This window comes from Peromyscus maniculatus, chromosome 9, assembly GCF_049852395.1.
Source record: "Peromyscus maniculatus bairdii isolate BWxNUB_F1_BW_parent chromosome 9, HU_Pman_BW_mat_3.1, whole genome shotgun sequence".
Taxonomy (NCBI): domain Eukaryota; kingdom Metazoa; phylum Chordata; class Mammalia; order Rodentia; family Cricetidae; genus Peromyscus; species Peromyscus maniculatus.
The window spans coordinates 60,777,671-60,801,757 of NC_134860.1; the positions used below are offsets into that span (position 1 = coordinate 60,777,671).

General features: G+C 39.1%; 1 protein-coding gene across 34 annotated transcripts in view; it reads right to left on the bottom strand.

The window, feature by feature from the left end:
* Ints6 (integrator complex subunit 6) overlaps positions 1-24,087 on the bottom strand; it is a 91,204-nt gene that overhangs the window by 37,352 nt on the left and 29,765 nt on the right. For 5 of the 34 annotated variants that reach the window (XR_013042473.1, XM_076545166.1, XM_076545165.1 and 2 more), the window contains one exon: positions 17,971-18,173. The exons of 14 other annotated variants lie outside the window; for them this stretch is intronic. Coding sequence is in view for 19 of the 20 variants with exons in the window: in XM_076545166.1 (XP_076401281.1) it covers positions 17,971-18,033 (63 nt within the window). In the remaining variant the exon portion in view is untranslated. Of the gene's footprint in view, positions 1-6,170; positions 6,362-17,970; positions 18,174-19,946; positions 19,996-20,748; positions 20,901-24,087 lie in introns of those variants that run through there. 15 more of the 34 variants (XM_076545168.1, XM_076545163.1, XM_076545156.1 and 12 more) reach the window with 8 other exon arrangements.

The following is a 24,087-nucleotide window of genomic DNA, read 5'->3' on the forward strand; positions in this document are numbered from 1 at the left end:
CATGAATATATAGACTTTGAGAATTAAAAACTGCACATACACCAAAAAAACCCACAATACTGATCATGATAAAAATATGCAATGAAAATGAATACTTTCTAAAATTAAAAAATGGAAAAGTACTCATGTGGAAATTCAAGTGGCTAACAACATGTGTAAAGAGGATCAAGTACACTAGTTATCAGATAATACAAATTGAAATATCAAGGAATGCTATTTCAAACTCATAAGATCAGCAAAAGTAGTAAGAATATAAAGTAGTGAGAATGCCCCACATTGCTGGTGAGCTGGTAAATGTCTGGCCATCTGGAGGACAATGATGTCATTTGGCAGAGTTGAAAATAAGCACAGACCACAGAAATTTCACCACCCAGAGACAACCTCATTTTCACAAAAAGTTTGAGTAAAGAATATTAAGTATGCAAATACCATCTCTATATAGGGTTAAAGCAAACAAGTGTCATTTCCTGTATGTCTAGCAGGAAAATATGAACCAGAAAACTGTACAAAAGGCACAAAAATGGCATTATGTAACACAATCAAGACTACACTCGTATCTGCAGTGTTCTCTTCAATGTGCTAAATCCACAACAAAAAGAACATGACTAAGTAAATACAGCAAAATGTTTATATTACACTTATTCTTGTCCAAACTATTGGAACATACTGATGTAATTGTGAAAACCAATGAAGTGTTTAGGCAAGTATCCAGACTTTTTAAAAATAATAATGTCATTATTTTTACAAAACCAGTAACACAACTTTACATGTGCTTCAGTGAAATAGAAGATAGGTTAGATAACTAACTCCAAAGTTCACACATCTGTTAGGATCCTAAAAGATGTCTATTTGATCAGCTACCTAAAAAGTACGTACAATTGTGCCCACCTTCCCCCCCTCCCCCAATGTAGCTACCAAATAAACATTAGGCAAATTTTAGGTTTGGGTGATTTAAAGATGAAATAAAATATGGTTCCAACACTGAGAAAGCTTGGTGTGTGAGGGAGTCATGATCCTTTAGGAATCTCTTTTATAGATATGCTTAAATTAAGCTAACAAACAAAAAGAAGAAAACCAAAAACCACAGGCGCGGCTTTCATGGTACTTAGCAGGATTTCTATTTTTGAACACTTGATAAGAAAATATTTTTGTAAGAGATATTGTCTGATCTTGGGAAATTTTAGTACAAGAATATTCAAACTGAAATATCAGGGGACAGTCAGAGCTACATAGTGAGACCCTATCTTAAAAACCAGCCGCTGGGCTAGAGATGTGAGTCAATGGTAAAATGTACACATACTTGGATGAGTAAGGTAGGCAATAAATAGCCAAGAGTAATAATGCTACTTTTACAGTACTTACTAGTATTCACTTAATCCTCAAAACAAGGACTATTATAATCCCCACTTATAGATTTAAGGAATTAAAGTACAGAAGCATATTAGCACTTTTGGATGGTACCTAGTGAGTGATGAGACAGAATTGAAGTCCAGGTAGTCTGGTTCCCGATTCTATGACCTTTAACACTGGGTCATATAACCTATTACTTACACACACACACACACACACACACACACACACAATATCTGCATTTTAAAAATCAAATATGGAATAATTAAAAGACCTAATTTTATCAAATGAAAAATTCTGAAACTTCATAAAAATAACTACTTAAAAAAAAACGTTAAGCCAAGTGGTAATGATGTACACCTTTAATCCTGCTGAGGCAGGTGGATCTCTGTGAATTTGAGGCCAGTCTGGTCTACATAGTAAGTTCCAGGATAACCAGAGCTACACAGTGAAACCTTGTCCCGAAAGAAGACAAGAAAACAAACACAAGAAAAACTTTACATTGCTATGGGAATCAAGCTAGTGATCATAAGCCAGCAACAGTGTCCACATTTCTGGGAAGCACTTTAGGATCATTGCCGTGCTACAACTTTCCTGCCAGTCACCGTTCCAGCTAACAGAGAAGAGCGGCGTTTCTTTCCTCTCTCCTTCCCCTTCTAATTCTCAACACAGGGTACTAACAATGATTAATGAACAATTATAATAGCATATTTTGAGCACTATTTTACAAGACTTAGATATAATGTTTGTATTGAGTAAATGGAGATAATGATATCATTATTCCACATGAAGAGATAAGAGGTAATATTAGCTATGTTCAGAAACATATTCATTAGAATACTCTCAAACAATCCCTGCTATACAATCTAAAAAGGACTTGAGAACTGGATAAATCACATGTGACTTAGTAACAGTTACTTTTCCCATAACCATACAATGGTCTTTATACAATTCTATATGGCAAATGTCAAGTTTAAGGGACAAATAGGCAACGGAAATTGTCTATATTTACAAAGTTTTAACTTGGGTACAAGTAAGGTTTTCTATATTGTTAATTATAAATGAGTACTTTTAGTAACATCATCAATCCAGACACGTGATTCCCTTGGTTGGTGGCCAACTGAAAAGCAAACACAGCTTCCATCTGAAGTCGGGAAACTTCCCCTTGGTGGCATTACCACTCCTTCACCTGGGACTCCTCGAGCTTCTTACCAAACTAAACTTCTTCCAAACACTGATCTGAAAACAAATGTCAGAGCAGTTTGGGGACAACTTATCATACTGCAAGCTCAAACTTTGTCTTTATTAAGTTCAATAGCCTATTTGATTGTCGTGTGTGCATGGTGTGAGATAAATGTGTACGCTGGTGTGCTGGGCCAGAAGTCAAGGCCTGGCAGCTTCTTCTATCGGTCAGTCTCTTGTTTACTAAACCCGGAGACAAAAGGCTTTGCCTAGGTTGACTGGCAAGCCAGCTCCCCTGCCTCCACAGCCTCAGCCTAAGGTTAGCCTTGTTGCCATGCCCAAATTCAGGTCCTCACCCTTGCAAAGCAGGTATTTTACCGGCTTATCTCCCCATTCCAGATGGTCTTACATTTGACAATGGCTCGGACCCTAATTATCTGTGACCTTGCTAAAAGTGAACCAGAGGTTCACTTTCAATTTATTTCGTTATTTATGGGACGGGTACATATCAGTATATTAAAAGCCAAATAAACAAAAGTAGAGAGATTAGTTCTAAGGTTCTTTTTAAAGATTGATTTTACTGCATATGAGTATTTTGCTTACGTATAAGTAGTCTGTGAATCATGTGTGTGTCTGCAGAGGTCAGAAGAAGGTATCGGATCCCCTGGAACTAGAGTTCTGGATGGTTGTGAGCTGCCATGTGGGAGATATTTTAACTGTTTCACTTTCTATGGAAAACATACAAAATTTCAAATAACCAGAACTCTTACACATTATCTAGACTTTAAATTGCAGAATATAAGAAATAAACAGAAGCCAGAAAACAGTAAAAGAAGGTAAATTATTTTTCAGCCATCGCTAACTCTGACATCTGATCAGACATCTCCTGGCTGTAATTCAAATGGTTCTCAGATGAGGACCACACCATAGTCTGCACCAAAAAAAAACAAACAAACAAACAAAAAAACCTTCTCTGGCATGCTTGACTGACCAGCTCTATTATTAAAGTAATTGCAAGTGCATGCCCTTTCAGAATAGTACTTCCCACTTGAGTTTTTAATGGCCTTGTTTACTGGGCTGCCTATCTTACTAGTTTAGTGAGGGTTGAGGGGACAACCTGCTTCTTTCCTCCCCCATCCCCATTACATTTGTCAAATTAAAGTCTGAAGAAAATGATGAGAAAGTCAGAGTTGTAAACCAGAGTATAAGCACCTTACAGTGTCCTACCAACAGAAACTGCTACCTCTGCCTCAACACCAAACAAACAGAGAGACAAACAGTTACCATAAACAAATGTGATAGAGTTGGGCGTGTGGTGAACACTTAATCAGGAGGCAGAGGCAGGTAGGTATCTGTGAGCTCAAGGCCAGCCTGGTCTACACAGTGAGTCCCCTGCCAGCCAGGGCTACATAGTTTAAAAAAAAAAAAAAAAATGTAATGGATCATAAAACCAGGTAGACCCATCTCCAGATGTACAAGTTTTATTCTATCCCATAGCACTTTTATATACACAGACATAGACGATAAAGTAATGAGCTACAAAACCTGCTCAACACCTGGAAAACAGATAGGGTAGATACAAATATTCCCTGTGCAGATGCCATGATAGCTATTTTATCCTGTTCAACACTCACAATGAAAATTTTCTATGTCAGACATAATTCCAATTAGACTCACACAGAATACAACCTCACAGATTCTCACTTTACTGAGATATAAAAAAAAAAAAAAAGAGAGAGAGAAGACCATATATCATTTCTTGTAACATTTTACCTAACACACCAAACCACAACTTTCCTTTGTAGTTTCTGCACTGGCCTAGTACCAATGAGCCTGACAGAGTACCAAAGGTATAATAAGGTCAAATTGTTATCACGTGAGACCTTTTTAGAAAGGAATGGAGTTCATAAATCAAGTTGTGACTCGGGCTATTTAATGAAAAGGAACATGTTACACATTATAATTTCTTATCTTCAAGATCATATGAGTAAATAACGATAGCATGTACAACAGTAAAAGCAAAAACAAGGTACAGAAGAGTAATTCATTATCTAGGGGGAAATGAGGAAAGGCTTCCCAGGCAGGAGTAAATAAAGAATGAAAAGCTTACTGAAAATATACAACTGCATGGAGGATGGGGAGGTGAGGGAGAGTGAAGCTAATTAAAGACACAGGAGGGCCAAGAGCCCCTACACACACACACACACACACACACACACACACACACACACACACACACACACACACACACACGAGATTCAAAGCTACTTTAGAAAGACTGGAGACTTTAGAACACCTTTAAGCCTGACAGCCGCTCCAACCTATAATCCAGGCAAAAAGCTAAAGGTCACTGTAACTTCAAGATCAGCTTGGGTTATGGAGTAAGACTTTAAGACCTCCAAAAGAGGAGGAGACACAGAGAAAGGGAAGGTCAAGAAGAGAAGCAGAGGGGAGAATGGAGGAAAGCAGGAGGGAGGGAGAGAAGGAAGGAGAAGGGATGGAAAGGAAAGAAACAAAAAAAGCTAGCACCACAATCCCCAAGTAGACATCAACAAGTGGTTTACAAATAAACAGGCGGGATTTTAGTAAGGGGAAAAAGAAACAGCCTAACATTCAGGGAAATCAGCAGTCCAGTTCAGGTCAAGAAGAGTATTAGAGAAGATAATATAAAGGTACTTTGCTTCTAGTTATCTCCCAGTCCACTCACTCCACTTAACCAAGTGGCACTAATTCTTAACTATTCTGAGTTGCTGTGGTAAAAGCATAGTGCAGCCAAAATATTCTACACTAAGTCTTACTAAGCCTTGAGAGGCTTATTTCACCCTTATGGGAAATGGAAACCATGTAAAGAAACTCGAACTGGATTACTGAATGACGGACACAGAAGCTCCAAGAAAGAGAAGCCAGGCACCTCAGTCGCCAGCTAGCACCAAAGGCCCAGAAATGAATGCAGCCAGCCCACATAATCCAAATAAGTTGTTCTAAGCCAGTTAAGTTTCAAGATGACATGTTATGCATCAAATGAAAACTATAGTCATCATCAAATCTTGAGATTTCAGATTTGCCTTCAAATGAGCATTAGAAATTTCTCTCTCTCCTCCTCCTCTTCCTCCTCCTTCTCCTCCTCCTCCCCCCCCCCCTTAGCTCTCTCACACTTTAGTATTCTCGTGTTTTCTCTCCTCTGGATTCTATCTTGTACCCTCACCCTCAACCCAGTCTCAATCCCTAATACCAACGTTTTATATGCTGAAGATCTGTAGGCTTATTCTTGAGTCCTTGCCAGTTTACACTCAGTCCCAACCCATCTACTCACAGGTTTAATCACTATCTAAATCTAGATCATATTCAACTTAAATATGCCCAGCCAAATTCTCTCCTTGGACTACCAATTCTTCTCTACCTGACATTCACCCCCCCCCTTGGTTTTGAGACAAGATTTCTTTGGAACCTGCTCTGTAGACCAGGGTGTCTTGATATATTGTGTACCCCAATAAACTTATCTGGAGGTCAGAGAACAGAACAGCCACTATATTAAACATAAGCACGCCTTTAATCCTAGCATTCCAGAAGCAGAAATCTATCAGGATCTCTGAGTTCAAGGCCACAATGGAAACAGAGCCAGGCATGGTGACACACACCTTTAATCTCAGGACTTGAGATCTCATGTCTTGCTTGGGAAAGACACATGCCTTTAATCCCAGGAAGTGATGGCAGGAAGCAGAAAGGTGTATAAGGCATGAGCACCAGGGACTAGGGTTTTTAAGCTTTTAGGCTTTTGAGCAGCAGTCCAGCTGAGATCCATTCCGATGAGGACTCAGAGGCTTCCAGTCTGAGGAAACAAGATCAGCTGAGAAGTTGGCGAGGTGAGGTTAGCTGTGGTTTGTTCTGTTTTTCTGATCTTTCAGAATTCACCCCAATACCTGGCTCTGGGCTTTTCTATTAATAAGACCTTTTAAGATTCATGCTACAGTCCACGAACTCAGAGATTCACCTACCACTGCCTTCTGAGTGCTAGGATTAAAGGCTCATGCCACCACTGCCCGGCAACATTCATCCTTAAATGATTCTGAGATACCTCAAAACCTAAACATTCTAAACCTAATTCATGATTCTCTAGGCCAGGAAAAGAATGACATCATCATTATCTACAAAGCCATTTTCCCACCCCTTAAAAAACTTTAAATACAATCTATGATAGTGTACTGATTTAACTTCCTAAATATTTCTTTAAATTATGGGGTTTGTCAACTATTCTACCACCACACCATCTCTTTGCTCAAACTGCTAAAACACAGCAGTACCTAGCTGTCTTCCAACACTTACTCGTCTTCTCTCCGCCCCTACACTACACAAAACTCCTAAAGACATCTGCTTGTCTTCCTCATGCTAGGCAAACTCTCAAACACTGAGCGACATGCCCAGCCCCTCACTGTACATCAGCACCATCATCACTTCACAGTTCAAGTTCCTTGCACAGCCAAACCCAAACTTGTTTTTCATCTTCTCCTACAATTCCCATTTTTGTTAATGCTCCAAGGTTTAGTTTCTCATTCTCAAACATTCCTTTCAGAGGAAGAATCCCTCTGCCTGGTATGATCTTCATTTGTACATTGTATGTAATAAAACTTACTCTCTTCGGGTCTTTTCTTAGACAAAGGCCCATTCTGTAGCCCAGCTGACATAGGAGTCCTCCTACCTCAGCCTGCAGTGCTGGGAATTGCAGAACTGAGCCACCACACTGGCTTCTCTTCGGGTATGAACAAGCCCTGACTGACCTCCCTGACTAGATCTACAGTACTTACTGTATGCTCTCATAGCAGACTCCTCCCTGCTCGACCCCCATCTGTGCCCAGTGCTAGATGAGCCCAGCACCTCATACATACCAAGTGAGCACTCTTCCACTGAGTTACATACCATTCTATACTCCTCCCTTTGGGGAGAAGAAATGATGAATACAAACTTACTCTCACTAACACAATTACTTTTCATAATTTTTGTCTTCTCCAGACCCCTGAGGAGGACTCCTGTTTGCTTTGCTTTCCATTCTATGCTTAGACTCTAGTGTATCTAGTTCATAGAAGTTGTTCAATAAACATGGCTGAACAAAAATGAAAAGGTTAATAATGTGACAGGCTAAACTGTGAAGCACTGAGAAATCTAAGGGAAATGGAAAGCAATGAGACAGTGTGAGCAGATGATACACACAAATGGGGCATTTTAGAGAAATTCTGCCACATGTGGCAGATTAAAGGCAGTCATGAAAAGAACCAGGCAAGCCAGCAAGAGGCTCAGGAGATAAAGATGCTTGCCACTAAGCCTGATTCCCCAAAATCCACAAGGTAGAAGAACTGACTCTCACAAAACAACCTCTGCACATACACCATGGCACATGCGTATCCACCCAAAATAAATACAAAAATAAACAAATGTGATTTAATAAAAGAAAAACAGGGCGAGGAAGTGGTAGCACTCACCTTTAGTCCTAACACTCAGAAGGCAGAGTCAGTCAGATCTCTGTGAGTTGGAGGCCAGCCTGGCCTACAAAGTGAGTTCCAGACAGTTCTATTACACAGAGAAACCAAGTCTCGAAAAACCAAAAGAGAGAGAGAGAAGGAAAGAAAAAACAGGATGGAGAGGTAGCTCAGCAGTTAAGAAGCCGCTCACAACCACCTGTAACTCTAGCTCCAGGGGATCCTCCTCAGGCACCTGTACTCAGGTGCACATACCCACACAGCCATACACAACTGAAAAATAAAAACAAACAAATGCTTTGCTAAAAGGAATGCACTAACTAACACACGCCTAGCACGTGAGGCTAGACACGATAGGAAAACAGAAAGGAAGGACAGAAAAAAGCACCACCACAACTGCTGTCAATGGAGACCAAAGGGGCAGCAGACTAATGATCGCTAACGAAAAGGACTGGACGGACACCAAAGACACGGAGGCATGACACAGAGCCTGCTAATACATCCTACAACTCCAAAATCTGTATTACTGCCAACTGCAGGAACTATTTAACACATTCAAAACCATTCCATATGAATCATGACTTAAAGAACTTAAAGTTCTAAACATCTCCAGTGACACACAAATCATGTTTCTCGAAAGATGTGCAACACTATCAACTTTGGTGCAACACTACTCTTAAGAGCAGTGGTGGTGTAGGCCTTTAATCCCAGCACTCGGGAGGCAGAGGTAAGAAGATTTCTGTGAGTTCAAGACCAGCCAGGTCTACAAGGCGAGTTCCAGGACAGCCAGGGCTACGGAGAAACACTGTCTTGAAAACAAAAACACAAAAGAAAAAGTGCAACTATATACATTAACTATACTCCAAACTATTCAGAATCCAGCATGAAGCATTTAGCTTGAAATAAATCGTCAGAAAGTTAATTTAAAACATATAGGTAAGGAAAACCAAAATAAAAGCTTTATATATCATTTTGGAGAGCCAAAAATCAGTAAGTTGGCCAACAAGTCTCCATTTACTGAACACATATAGTAAATCTAACTCCATCAGATTCCTTGCTTTAACTCTAACAAATCTATTAACTATGACTCTAAGGAACAGCAGCAATTTAATGTATTTCTTTGCTTCCTAAAACTTAAGATGACCAAGTAGGTGAGGGTGCTGTCCTCACTAGCCTGACCTGCTAGCTTTGATTTTCAGAACCCATGTAAACATAAAAGAAAACAACTGACTCTGAGAAGTTATCCTGACCTCCACAGGGGCACTGTGACATGCTCACACCCTCTATACACACAGTTCATACATCATCATCACCATAATGAGTTTTAAAATCCCAACAATAGTGTATGATTATCCATAAAGGTGGATATCTATCCCCTTCTTCCATATAGAATTTTACAGTTTGAGTGTCAGAGAACTTGGGTCTAACTCTTCTACAAACTGGTTGAAGGTTTTTCTAAATTCTTTTTGGCCATTAAAAGTTAAGCAGAGCAGGGCTTGAGATATGGCTCAGTGGTTAAGAGCACTGGCTGCCCTTGCAGATGACCTGAGTTCAGTTCTCAGCACCTACATAGTAGCTCACAACCATCCACAGTTCCAATTCTAAAGAGTCTAATGCTCTCTTCTGACCTCTGTGGGGCATGGGACCTCTGTGCACAGACATACATGCAGGCAGATACCAATATACTTAAAATAGAGTAAAGAAATCTACATTAAAAAATAAAAATAGGGCTGGGGATTTAGCTCAGCGGTAGAGCGCTTAGGCAAGCGCAAGGCCCTGGGTTTGGTCCTCAGCTCCAAAAAATAAAATAAAATAAATAAAAAAATAAAAATAAAAGGTTAAGCAGAGCACCCATCTGTAATCTTGACTTTTTAAAAACACCTTATAGTTTAAGTATATCCTGAAATTATGTTTTAAAGACTATTAGTATTTGATTTGTTTCCTAGCTGATTAACCTTAGAATAATTTCATATTCTCCTTATTTCAAATGAAAACTATAACAGAATAATGCTTAAATTTTAAAGTTTGACTTAGAACAAATTCTTCACAGTTGTTGAATCACTTACAATACCACTGAAAGCTTTGAGTTGAACCTCAGAAACGTGGAGATTTAAGCTGACTTTACACTGACTGACTGGTCAGTTTTTTCAGAGCCCCTTTCCCTCGGCAGACCTGGCTGTAATCCTCCCCGGCCTTCCATCTGACCCTGCTGCCTCTGCCTCCAGTACAGAGGGCTGAGACTGCAAGCCTACGCCACCACATCTGGGTTGTGCTGTTCTTTTTCTAAGGGTAATTGGGAAGCCAATTTTATGTTAAATTTCTAGAAAGCTTCTGAGGAAAAGAAACAAAGAGGAAGGGAAGCTTACTTTTATCACCACCTCTCCAATTAAACTCAGCCAAAACGTTCTGTTAAAAATCATAAACTTAGGACTGGAGAGATGGCTCAATGGTTAAGAGCACTGACTGCTCTTCCAGAGGTCCTGAGTTCAATTCCCAGCAACCACATGGTGCCTCACAACCATCTATCATTAGATCTGGTGCCCTCTCTGGCATGCAAGCATAAATGCAGACAGAGCACTGTACACATAATAAATTTTAAAAAATCATAAACTTAAAACACAATTTAAAATTCTCAACATCACGAGGTATTAGCCTAAAGCAAATATTCACCTGGAGGACCACTGAGCACCCATATCCCCTTGTGAGTACTGGCCTGTTACAACCAGATACAGGTGTATGTATGCATGAAAACTTGCAATTTTCTGTCAGTAGTTTCTTGTCCATCCTGTCTTCAAAACGTAGGTAGGGAATGAGTGAGTAGTATTTTATACAAAGAAACATAACTATCACTGGAAAGGTAGGAGACCAGGGTAAGGAGACCTTCCCACCATAGGATTGGTTTACATGTCCTAGTTGATGCAGGTTTTTGAAAGAACCAATGTGCTAAATAAATGCCTGTCCCATGTCTGGAACTTCACTAATATTTACAGTGTGTAATGTACTGGTTTTATTATGTTTCCCACTGCATCTTATGCTTGGCAAGCTTAAACTTGTTTTCTGGTTACTATGATTGCCTAACTACATCACCACTTTTGTATACATTTCCTCACCTACAAAACAGATGTATAAAATATATAAATCATAAATAATTGCTTTAAAGCTGGGCGGTGGTGGCACACTTGGGAGGCAGAGTCAGGTGGATCTCTGTGAATTCAAGGCCAGCCTGGGCTAGAGTGAATTCCAGGAAAGGCACAAAGCTACACAGTAGAGAAACCCTGTCTTGAAAAACAAAAAAAACAAAACAAAAAAAAAAATGCTTTAACATTCAAGTTAATATAATTAATCATATTAACAGAATTAAAAAAGAAAATATGATCATCTTAAAACTCACATCTACTCACAATTTAAAAAACAAAATGTTAACAACAACAAAAAACTATCTCAGCAAACTGTGACAAAAGAACGTCTGCTTCAATCTGATGAAAAGATTCTAAGCAGCCCAGCAGTGCCAGCCCAGCATATAGTCAGGTATAGACAGCAGCACTAGAAGGCCAAGGCAGGACAATTTTGAGGCTAAGTCTAGTCTACACAACATAGTGAGTTTCAGACCAGCTTGGGCTACAGGGGAAGGCTGTCACAAAAAACAAAAACAAACAAACAAAAAAACATACAGGCCTACACTGCCCACCCCCCACCCAAACACAAACCTGCAGTTAACATCTTATCAACAGAGGAAAAGACTAACTCATTTCTAACTTCATCTCCCAAAATCATGAACAAGACAGGGATGCCAAGTCTCACCATTTTTACTAGTACATTAAGGGAAGAAGAGAAAAGGTAGATAAATAGTGAAAAGAGAGAGCGTGTAAAACTGTTTATGTTTTGACACAACTTTAAACTCTAAAAACTCCAGAAAAGGCTACTCTACAGTAGGTAAATTTGGGCAGCTCACAGGATAAAGGTCTCAGAACAATAACAAAAACCCATCATATATTATATATTTCTATACTAGCAATACACAATCAGAACTTAAAGTAAAAATCTAATTTATGAGAGATATACCAAGTTCACACTCTGAACACTATAAATACTGTTCAAAAAATAAAAGATGTAGAAAATATGAGAAATAAGCAATAATAATGGATCAGAATGACAAAATATTAATGTCAATCCCATCTCCAACTGTTTTACCTGGATTCCTAATCAAAACTTTAGGGCCGGGCGGTGGTGGCGCACGCCTTTAATCCCAGCACTCGGGAGGCAGAGGCAGGCGGATCTTTGTGAGTTCGAGGCCAGCCTGGGCTACCAAGTGAGTTCCAGGAAAGGCGCAAAGCTACACAGAGAAACCCTGTCTCGAAAAAACCAAAAAAAAAAAAAAAAACTTTAGTAAACTTTCTTGTAAGACTTAGGAATCCTGACGCCGAGCAGTGGTGGCGAACGCCTTTAATCCCAGCACTTGGGAGGCAGAGGCAGGCGGATCTTTGCGAGTTCGAGGCCAGCCTGGTCTACAGAGCGAGATCCAGGAAAAGTGCAAAGCTACACAGAGAAACCCTGTCTTGAAAAACCAAAAAAACAAAAACAAACAGACTTAGGAATACTGATTCCAAACTTAAACATAAAGTCAAAGCCCCTACATTAGACAAAGCAATTTAAAAAAGAAAAAAGTTTGAGATTTTCAAGACTTAGAAAAACAGTATGCTCTAGGTTTTAAATAATGCAGACCATGGCCTCGCAAAGTCCCTTACCCCCAGGTATTTCTTTTGACTAAATAAACTGCTACCTCCCACTTATACACAGTCCCCTCTAAAGACAACTTCCCAACCCCTGTGAGAGGTAGAAACATCTCATCGCTGTTCAGTGATAAGGAGGACTTTGGAAAAAAAAATCAAAGTAACCTTGAGCTGTCATTATTATACTCATTCTAAAGTTAGTAACACTAAACCTTGTATCGAAAGAGATATAGTTAGAGCTCTAATTAGTTGCATAGCCAGGATTCAAAACTTGGTCTTTAACAATAAACACTTCAACTAGTGCATTTTAAATGACTTAATTGAAGTAGATATAAATATTAATGTATAACCTATTTTCTCTTTTAGATTAAAAAAAAATTCCTAACTTTGTCATTGTCTATTGACAATGGGAATGGGGTGGGGACAGGGGGGGTTTGACTGAAACACAGACACCAACACAATAGTAAGAGTCACCCCTAAACCATTTGCTAAGCATGAGAAAGCTGACCCAATTCTAAGCCTGAGGGAAAAATGTAACCTTTGAACAGCCATTATATAAGAAAACAAAGAAATAGTCAGGCTTCTAAAGTTTAATCTTTACTATTCCTTTGATTCCAGCTCCTTCTGCCCACTGGATCAATCTGTCTTTCCTCCTTCTACTAACCAAAACCCCCCAAATCTCAGTGTAACCAATATAGCTAAGTTATCGTGATGTTCTACTTGACGAATGCTCACAGGGACGGTCCTGTGTTAAATCTGGAGTCACCTTTACCTAAAGAAGCCTCCCGCTCTCCAACATCTGCTGCTTTTCTTGAAAGTCAAACCTGGGTTGCAGGACGTTTTGTAAAATGAGCCCACTTGGCATCAACTGTCCACAAAAGAGAAGCAATTGACACCAGCACAGCTTGGAGCAGAGCCACTCTACTTCTGGGACTACTACCCGATCAAACCTATCTTTAAAATAAAGGTCTCTCTGTTTCTGCTGTTACAGTTTTCCAATAAGATCACTGAACCAATTTAAAAAAACAAACCCAGAGCAGTGGTTCTCACCATCCTAATGTTGAGACCCTTTAATACAGTTCCTCACGCTGTAGTGACCCCCAACCACAAAATTATCTTCACTGCTACTTTATAATTTTGCTATTATTAATTTTTGTAATGTAAATATCTGATATGAAAGATACCTGGTGTGTGACCCCTCTGATCGAGAGCCACAGGCTGAGAACCACTGTCTGTCAATTTGTTTACTACAGAAACTATGCATTCAAAGAGAAACCAACTCTGTATGGTAGCATGTGATAAGCACTTGGGAAGTTGAGGCAGGAGATCCAATCTGGGCTCTGAGCCCTGTCTCAAAAAGCAAACCAGGCAGTGTGCTGCAGCAGCAAGGGCAAGAATGTATACATTCTAATATACTGAGGAGAAAGCTAGTGTCTCCAGTCCCAGTTTCTCAGATTTGCTTAGGTAACAGACAAAGAAATTTTTCAGAAGCCAGTTTAATGTCTTCAGTGTTTCTTAAAGCCAATCTCTCAAATACAATACTGCCTTAGTTTGGTCTTTAAGTCAAAACAAATCAGAGGAAGACATGATGCTATGCTGTACTAGGTTCTTACAGATTTACTTCCATTTCCTCCTTCCCAGTAGATACCTCTCTTTTGTTGGGCCTTCTGTTTACTGAATTTCACACTATCATGAGCAAAGACCCTCGACCTCTATTCTCCAAGGTTTTACTTTCCAATAATTTCAATCCTTAGTACTTTTTCTAATTATTTCTAAGAACATCAATTCTAAATGCAAGGATATTCAACTTGAAATTATCTGGTCAACGCACATGAAAGACACCTGCTTATCCTAAGATTTATGCATTTCATATGTTGCTAAGCACAAGTCTACTAAAAAAAAAAAAAAAAGAAAGAAATGGGGGATGGGCCAAGGGTACAGAGCTTGCTACAGAACTCACATGAGGCCCAGGGTTCCATACCCAGCACTGTATAAAAATGTGTGTGTACATTCATATTTATATATATAAATGCCAAAGAATATTATTCATTTCAAAATGATTAATTTTATTATGACAACTTCACCTCAATCACACACACACACACACACATGCACGCACAGTTGAGAAAATGGTTCAGTTGGTGAAATGTTTGCCGTGCAAGCATGAGGACCTGAGTTTGGATCCCCAGAGCCTAAATAAACCGTCAAGCATTGCAGAACGCACCTATATCCTAGTGCTAGAGAAATAGATACGGGAGATCCGTGGGGGTTTCTGGACAGGAAGTCTAACTGAATCAGAGTTCCAGGTTCCACTTGAGACCCTGTCTCGCCACCACATGCATGCTCACATATCATGTACATACACACACCTTTCCAAAAGTCAAGTAATTTAGTAATTCAGTTAAAGAAAATGCCTCCGCTGTAGGAGAAAGGGGAACTGGAGGACAGCAGAGGATAGAGGATGGAAGGGAAAGGAGGTCTCCGTATAATCCCAGAATGCCTGGGGCTCACAGACCAGGTTAGTCTCAAACTCACGAGACTCTCCTGCCTCTACCTCTGGGAGTCCTGGGATTATATAGGCATGTACCTTATGCCCAGCAGGAAAGAAAATGCATTTAAAAACAAAAATAAAGTTCAATTCAGAATTCTACTATCCAAAAAGAACAGAAATGAGGGGTTGGGGTTGCACGGGCAATACCTGGAAGAGACTGTCAAAGAGGAACCTTTTTCAGACAACATAACTCTCAGACTGAAATGACACACCAGGAATCCAGCACATAGACAATCGCCCCTCAAGACCTGCACCTAACCTTGGGCCTATACTTCAGGGCAGTTCTATAGCATTTGTTCAAAAAACTTGAGTGCATTCTGGCTCTAGTGTTATTCTGCTCACTGCATTCAGGAAGAGTAATTGTATGGATCAAGACCACTCCAAAGCTGATGTGGAAACATCTAACACAGTAACACAACCCCATGACCTACAGCAGTGGAATACAAAACAGGACATTCCGGGGCTCCCCAAACTGTGGTCTACAAGTCTACTGCAGCCCAGTCTATCTCTGAAAACAAAACTTATCTGAACACACCACTACTTACTAATAATTGTGTGAGTGCTTCTTTCCTACAACAGCAAAAGTCAGTAATTCTAATAGAACACAGGGGTTGAAAATGTTCATTATCCTTTTTTTAAATTTACATTAAACTATACATTTGTATGTATATGTGCATACATATGCTGTGTGTGTACCAGTCCATGAGTGGAGGTCAGAGGACAACTTTCAAGAGTGGGTTCTCTTGGCTCCATACGTTCTCTAAGGGTTCTATTTAGTCTTTTAATTAAAAAGTTTACAAACTGTGAAGGTTAATTTTAGTTATCAACTTGACACACCAAAAAAGGGAACCTCATTTGAGGAACTGCCTCCATCAGAGGGGCCTGTGGGCATGTCTATGGGGCATATTCTGGATTGCTATCTGATGGGACAAGGTCTAGCCCAATTGCTGGAAGAGCCATCCCTGGGCAGGCAGGCCTGGACTGTATAAGAAAAATAGCTAGGCAAACCAAGGAAAGCAAGCCAGTAAGCTACATTCCTCTGTGGTCTCTGCTTCAGTTCCTGCCTCCAGGTTCCTGCCTTGAGCTCCTGCACTGGCTTCCTTCAATCATGGCATAAGATGAAATAAACTCCCCAAATTGGTTTTGGTCAGTGTTTCATCATAGCAACATTAAGCAAAACAGAATACAAATTTCTGGTATATATCACAGCTCATGCTGCACAGAAAGCAAATTTGGTAACACACACACACACACACACACACACACACACACACACACACACAAATAAACACCTGTGGGCTGGAGAGAAGGTTCAACAATTAAGAGCACTGACTGCTCTTCCAGAGCACCCACATGACAGCTCACAACTGTCTGTAACTCCAAGATCTGACACTCTCACACAGACATACATGCAGGCAAAACACCAATGTACATAAAATAATAAACAAATAAATTATATATATAAAAAATGTGATTTTTCTCCTGAATGATGGAAATTGAATCCAGGGCCCATTGACCATCTACAAGCATGTTACACTGATCTACATTCCCAGTCCTAGTATATATATAATTACTAAACTTTTAAAAAGTACAAACACTGGGAATTGTGCATGCCCCATATAATTTATTACTAGTAAATAGTAATTCAAAAAAAGGAAATGAGTAGGTCTTAGGACTTCTCAGTTTACTTAAATTTAGAAACCTAGGTTATTAATGAACTACTGGGTTCTACAAGTGCTTCACATTACAGAGAAAGTAATCTAAAATTAAACTTTTCCAAAATAAAATGGCTAAAATATTTCAAGAATCTTTATTTTAATATGATAAAAGATGTTGATCAAGGAGGTAGTACTAATATTCTTCAGGTTCAATACAATAAATATGAATTGCTTCAATGCTACTGTGCTTTTTTGTTTTTCATCGTTTCGTTTCTGTTTTTCATTTTTCTTTTTGGTTTTTCGAGACCAGGTTTCTCTGTGTAGCTTTGCACCTTTCCTGGAACTCACTCTGTAGCCCAGGCTGGCCTCAAAATCACAGAGATCCACCTGGCTCTGCCTCCCAAGTGCTGGGATTAAAGGCATGGGCCACCACCACCCGGCCATTTTTCTTGAAACAGGGTCATACTATGTGGCCCAAGTAAATACATAATCCTCCTACCCCTCGCCAACACTGGGATCGATCGGCATGCACCACCACACCCAGCAATAACTATGTTTGTTTTAAAAAAACTTTTTATGACAGACAAAAGTCAAATGCAAACTTGTTCTAATAAACCTCTGAAGCTTAAGTGCCTGATATTTATATGATAAATGTACAAACTGAAAGAACAGTTCATTAAGTTTTTAGTATCTATTTGTAGTTAACAACTGAATGCAATTTTGCAATCAAGGTATCACTTAGCTACAACAGAAAGGTGGTGTTCGATTCAGAGAACAAGTATTAAGCTAAAGCTCTCAAGAGCATGGGAAACAGCAAATTCCTCCCTATATGACTGTTAAGCTCAGAAAGTAAGTCTCCAATAACTCAAAATTGGGGTCTGGTCATCATCATCAATGGATTTTTAAGCTTCAGGTTAGTTTAACAATCAAACCTGAATAATCAGGTTAGGGTTATCATTCTGTTTTGAATCCAATGCTCCAACAAAAAGGCACAGTCCCCAGAGAGAACTACACTCTACTCTGCTCACCTTCAAGGCTTTCTGAGGCCTTCCGAGATGACTAGCATCAGACTTTTGAGGAAGGCTAGCCATTAGACAAGGCTTGAAGTGACATCCAGGATCAGGTCGATGATCCTGGACCCAGGAATCATGACCCTCCCTGAGGCACCAGTCATCATGAGACAGTCAGTGCACTTTGGCACTTCTTGAAAACCACTGGGCTGCTCCTTTAGCTGAAAGGAAAAAAAACATCAAAACCACAACAAACAAAACAAGGGGGAGGGGAATCAGTAATTCAATCTGAAAAGAGTGTGGGGGAAAAATACACCAAAACAGCCTTGTCTAGATCAAAATTTAGCCTTGTGTTGGTGGAAAGTCCAAAGTTTCAAGATTATTTCAGTCACTTCAAGTTTATTTCTAATAAATAAATCTAAGACTTAAAATTACTATACTACACCTGAAAAGGACCAAAAGTGAAAATTAAGTTTAAAAAACTGGGAACAGAGCTAATATAATCAATATATTTATAAGTAACTAACAGCCTAATGTTTATGTTAGTGTGGCTATCAGGAATTCAAATGTTAACATTTGCATTTTCTCAGATTATAATCTGACTCAGAAAGGCAGAAAATAACCAAACAGACAAAATTCAACAGAAAATTGCCTGGGGTATAGATGCACATACTGATACACATGTGTACACACACACACACACACACACACACACACACACACACACACACAGGGGAGGGAGAGAAGAAAGAGAGAATATTCCAGTCTGTTCTAGTAATTTTTAAATGTCAATATTAATGGTTGCTTTAAATAAGCAAATTTAAATATTCTTAAAAATAAAAAACAATGGGGCTGGATGTGGTGTCATACACTTTTAATCCCAGTACTTGAGAGACCGTCAAGCACATCTCTGTGAGGCCAGCCTGGTCTATATAGTCAGTTCCATGCCAGCCAAGGGAACATAAAGAGACTCTGTGTCAAAATTAATTTTTAAAAATAAAATACCAACAATGGGCCAGAGAGGTGGCTCAAGTGTGGGGTGAGGGGATATGACAGGACAACCTTGACCATACTGGGCATATATGGCAGCATTCATAGCATTGGAACAATGAAGCAGAAGGGCTTTACATAATAGCACCTGTCTCAATAACAACAACAACAACAACACACACACACACACACACACACACACACACACACACAAGTTGAGGCAATTGTTTGTCATGAAAGCTAAAGGACTATCTGTGTATCCCTCACTGACCTGGAGCCCACCAATTAGACTAGACTAGTTGACTAGGGAGGTCCCAGAGATCCTTCTATCTCTGCCCTCAGTAGCATCGAGAGCCCAGCAGGAGATCCTCAGCCCTTTACTGACTAAGCCATTATCCCAGCCCTGAGATGAGTGTTTTACAAGTTGCCTCATAATTCCTTGACAACAGACTTACTCTAAAAGCAATTATTTTACTTTCCTTGCTTCTACTTTTTTCTATATCCTCCATATTCCAGATAACAGTATTACTACCTACATAGACACACAAGATGGAAGCCGAGAAATAATACTAGACCATTTTTTAACTTGTCTGAAAAGCTATTGAGTTGGGTATAGTAATGCAGTTGTGATCTGGGCACTGAGGCGACTGAGGGCAGGAGGGTGGCTGAGTTTAAGGGCAGCCTAGATTTACTAACCAGAGCACTGTCACCAAAAACAAAAGAAGTCAAGACAAATCTATGGACTTCGCCCCAGGAAAGTGTGCATGCACACAAACACAATATTTAGATATTACTTTAAGAATTTTATGGTAGGCCAGGAGGCTAGGCTTAGAACCCTATAAATACTTTTTCCTCCTACCTAACACATCTTTAAAAACCTGCATCACACACTATCAAATCTCTTCCGATTTCTCCCTGTCTATCTAACCCTGGCTTAATTTTGGCACACACACTTCTTTTCTTGGACTACTGAATGTAGCTAATTCTTTCCACAGAGCACTCACCTTTAGTCTTTAGTGCATCTTCACTCACCTGGATGGCAGAACAACTCTGCTAAAAACAAAAATTTCATGTGTCTGGGCAACTTCAATCTTAATCTATTCCCCTACAAATGTTAGCATAATGAAGTCCTGTATCCTTGTATCACTATCATCTGCCTTCTACCTATATTTTCTGTGTTTTATACTTTCCAAGTTATAATCATCTACTAAATGGTGTCCATGTATTCATAGTTTGGCATACTATTCTCTCTTGGAATATCACAGCTCAATTCCTTACTCAAAATTTAAAGTTCCTTTGTTCATGCCGAGAAACTCATCTTATTTGTGCTATGACATTTCTCACTATACAAGTACTAATTTTGTTGCCTGTTTCCAAAGACAGTGTGTTTTCTAGGGGCAAGAGTCTTATTTACTTCCATCTCTGCTCCTGCAGTAGCTAAAATATAATATATACTATACAATGTGTACAGGGATTGTCAAAGCTCTGGTATACAGCCAAACCTATATCACAGGGGAAAAAATAGTAAACTAAAGCATATTTAACAACTCAGATCTGAAGAATCCATTCTGGAAGGTAATTGAGTGGCAACTCTCCAGAAAATTAATCATTAACTGTCATCATTTTTTTTTAATAAATAGTTCTCACCAGGGTCAAAGAAATGTATTTCTTAAATAATGCTAGTTACATAGCATTCAAGAACGTAAGTATAGCATAGTAAAGACACCAGAATTCTACTATTATCCTTTGGGTGAAAACTTCTAAGGCAGGGAGAGCAATGGCAGGCAACAGGAGTCAACTACTCACCTCTTCCTAGCAGTTCACCTCCTCTCCCTCATCTTAAACTCAGGGTCGAGAGAAAGTCCTCAATACAGCACACCCACATCCGAGGCAGTAACTTTAGACTGACAGGTAGTCAGTATAAAAGTTAGTATTTTAAGACTGTCCAATAATCTTTTCTAAACAACATCAACAGATTAGAAAATAATTCTGTTATAAATATTCATACAATCCCAATTCCACAACCTTGGAAAGGATTCCAAGTATAACAATTACAAAGATAAAGAATTATTTGTTCCTTAGAATAACTGCAGGCTAGCCCTGTTAAGTTAAAAACATTTCACTACTGTTTATTAAGGTATTCTCACATGTTTTTATGTGGGGAAAAGTATGGGCATATTGTGTTTTCAAATCTGACTGCTCATCATCAGAATCAATTGGGATTTTTTTTACAAAATACTGATGTCTCCATTTCCAGCCGACAGCAATGGCCCCATCATCAGAGCCGAGACCTGTATATTTCACAAGCTCACTTGGCGATTCTGATGCAGCTGTGTAAGTACCACGTAGTTCGTGCATGGCAGGGCCACAAGCAGTGACAGAAATGTCTCTAAACCGTCTTGATGTATTTTACCACAGATTTTTAGGTAATCGTTACTACTGCCATACCACTTTCATTAGGATGACCAAAACATTTCTTTATCATTATTCTGTTTGTTTAGATGCTTTTCTTAGGGGTTCTTCTTACTACCTAAGTTTAACAGTATTACTGTATAAATGAATTGCTGAATGTGCACTATAAAGTTGTGTCAAACTTCCTTATTTTATAATTATGTATTTTCAAGAAACTATTAATTACAAGTATGAACATTTCTAAATTATACCAACAGTGGCAAATCCAGGAATGGAGAAAATAGAGGCAAAAATATAGATAGAAAAAGAAAATGTAAATTATCTATAATCCAACAAATTCCCTTAGCTGTTCTTACAAAGCTGCCTTGGTAGAGGTGACACAAAGCACCAGGGTGAAATATTTCACCACAAATGCGTGGTCACTCTTTAAGGGTTACTGGACTCCAGTAACGCCAATATGGAGAGGCCACTACAAGACAGCACCGAACTCAGAAACCTATCACACTATCAAGTTCCTCCAGATAAGATTTATTTATGGACTTCATGTATGTGGGTGTTTTGTCTGTATGTACACTGCATACAGAAGAGGGCATTAGGTAGCATGGGACTACAGTTACACCACTGAACCATCCCTCCAGCCCCTCTCTTTCAGTCTTTTTTGAAACAAAGGAAGTTGCCCAATGTTCTCAGTATGCCAGGGAGCAGGGAACCTACTCTAAATGTGTTTTCCAGTCTTTACCTATAAAATAGTTATAAGAGCCTCTGGCAAAGAGTTTTATTTCAGTGGATAAAAATATTTTGGGGAGGGAGGAAACAGCAGTTTCTGAAACATCTGATACTAGAGTCTAGATTGCTTTTGAATCATTAAGAAGGCAAATGCATAACTACACACCTTGTCAGATAAAGTAAAACTATTTTCAATGTGTAATGTGTAGGATAATCCAGGAAAAAAAAAAAAAGGTGCTATCAAATCCAGTAACTAATAGCTTGAATGACTTTTTACCTACTTTAAGAACTGACAAATCAGAATATAAACCCAACTGAACCCATAAACTGAGACTGCTCTTACATTCTTGTTCTGTGCAAGTGTCTTAACTGGACATCTCTCCAGTAAGTTGTAAGAGTAATTATTCAACTTGGTCTTTAAACCTAGTTAATACTGCAAAGCCAACAGTTCACTTTGACAAAAAAAAAAAAAAAAACTTCTCAAAAACGTTACCTCCATGGCAATCATAATACAGAAATGCCAACATACTCATTTATACAGAGAAATCTCAATATTTGAAATAGAAGACTACTATTAGCATCTTCAGGAAGGAGAAAAATAACGGGTTCGATACACTGACTGTTACAGCAGGATTTCTTCTGCTGCCTTACTGAACAATTTTGGCCATGAGTTTCTGGAATCAGTTCAGAACACATTCCCATTGCAACTTAGTACTCCAGAGGATCTTTGCAAACAATAAAAAGAATCAAGTTTTAAGCAAGCCTGGTGACACACGACTGTGACTTTATCACTCTGGAGGCCAAGGCTGAGGAGGACTGCCCTAACTTTGAAGCCAGCCTAGGCTCCATGAGTTCAAGTTCAGCCTTGGCTTTGACCTCAAAGGGAGATCCCTGTCTCAAAAACTTAAGTAAATAAAACAAACAACTCTAATTATAATTTGATGATTTTATCAAAACATTTGACATGCCAGTAGTACTAACGTGATTAGCATTATGAGTATTTGGACACAAGAATGTTTATTAACAGCAAAATATAAGTACTACGAGAGCAAGAATAGTGTTCTTGGTATATCAGAATTCAAATCTACACGTAGCCCATTTTCCTTATATGAAAATACTGAAGACAACCAGTTTTACTAAATGGCTATATACATGTACACATAAAAACACTCCAAAAAGGCCATAATAATATACTTAAACTTGCAATCCAAACAGGCATCAAAAGTCCTAGACAATACTCAGGTCACCTCAAGCAATAAATAGCCTAGACTTTTATTAAATGACTCTCAATGTTTCATTTAATTAATATAAAATGATAACATCTAGCTTGAGAGTTTTACAGCATAAAGCAGTCAGTCTTCTCTCCTGTGAGCTGTGACAGAATGCACAGCTGTTCTATTATCCTGCTCACAAACATGCTGTAAAAAATTAGGGCCTATACATACTCAGGCCAAGGCTTAATATGGCTCTAAATATTTAAACTAACTCCTTTTTTACACTCAAAAAATATTGGGCCCTTTTTAAATATAAACTTCACAAATATATGCAGTATATCACACACAGTAAATTATGGTGGTATTTTATTTGTACTGAAATGTGATTTTATTTGTAGGTTAATAAATAAAGTTGCTTGGGGGTCAGAGCTAATAGCAAGCCATAGCAGAGCTGGGCGTTCATGGCGCACGCCTTTAATCCCAGCACTTGGTAGAAGAGCTGGGTAGATCTCTGTGTGGTCAAGGATACAGCCAGCATTGGAGACACATGCCTTTAATCTCAATACCATAGAAGACCTGGAGGGCTGTACATACAGGCAGTGACAAGGCAGTCATGTGTTTGGGTTTACAACCAATGAGAAGACAGAACAGAAAGACTATATAAAGACAAACACACAGGAAGTAGGTCTCTTTCGGAGAGGTAGGACCACCGCAGGAGGAAGGGTAAGGTTTTAGCTCTGAGCTCTGACCTCTTGGCTTTCTTCTTTACATTGGTTCTGTGTTTCTTATTTAA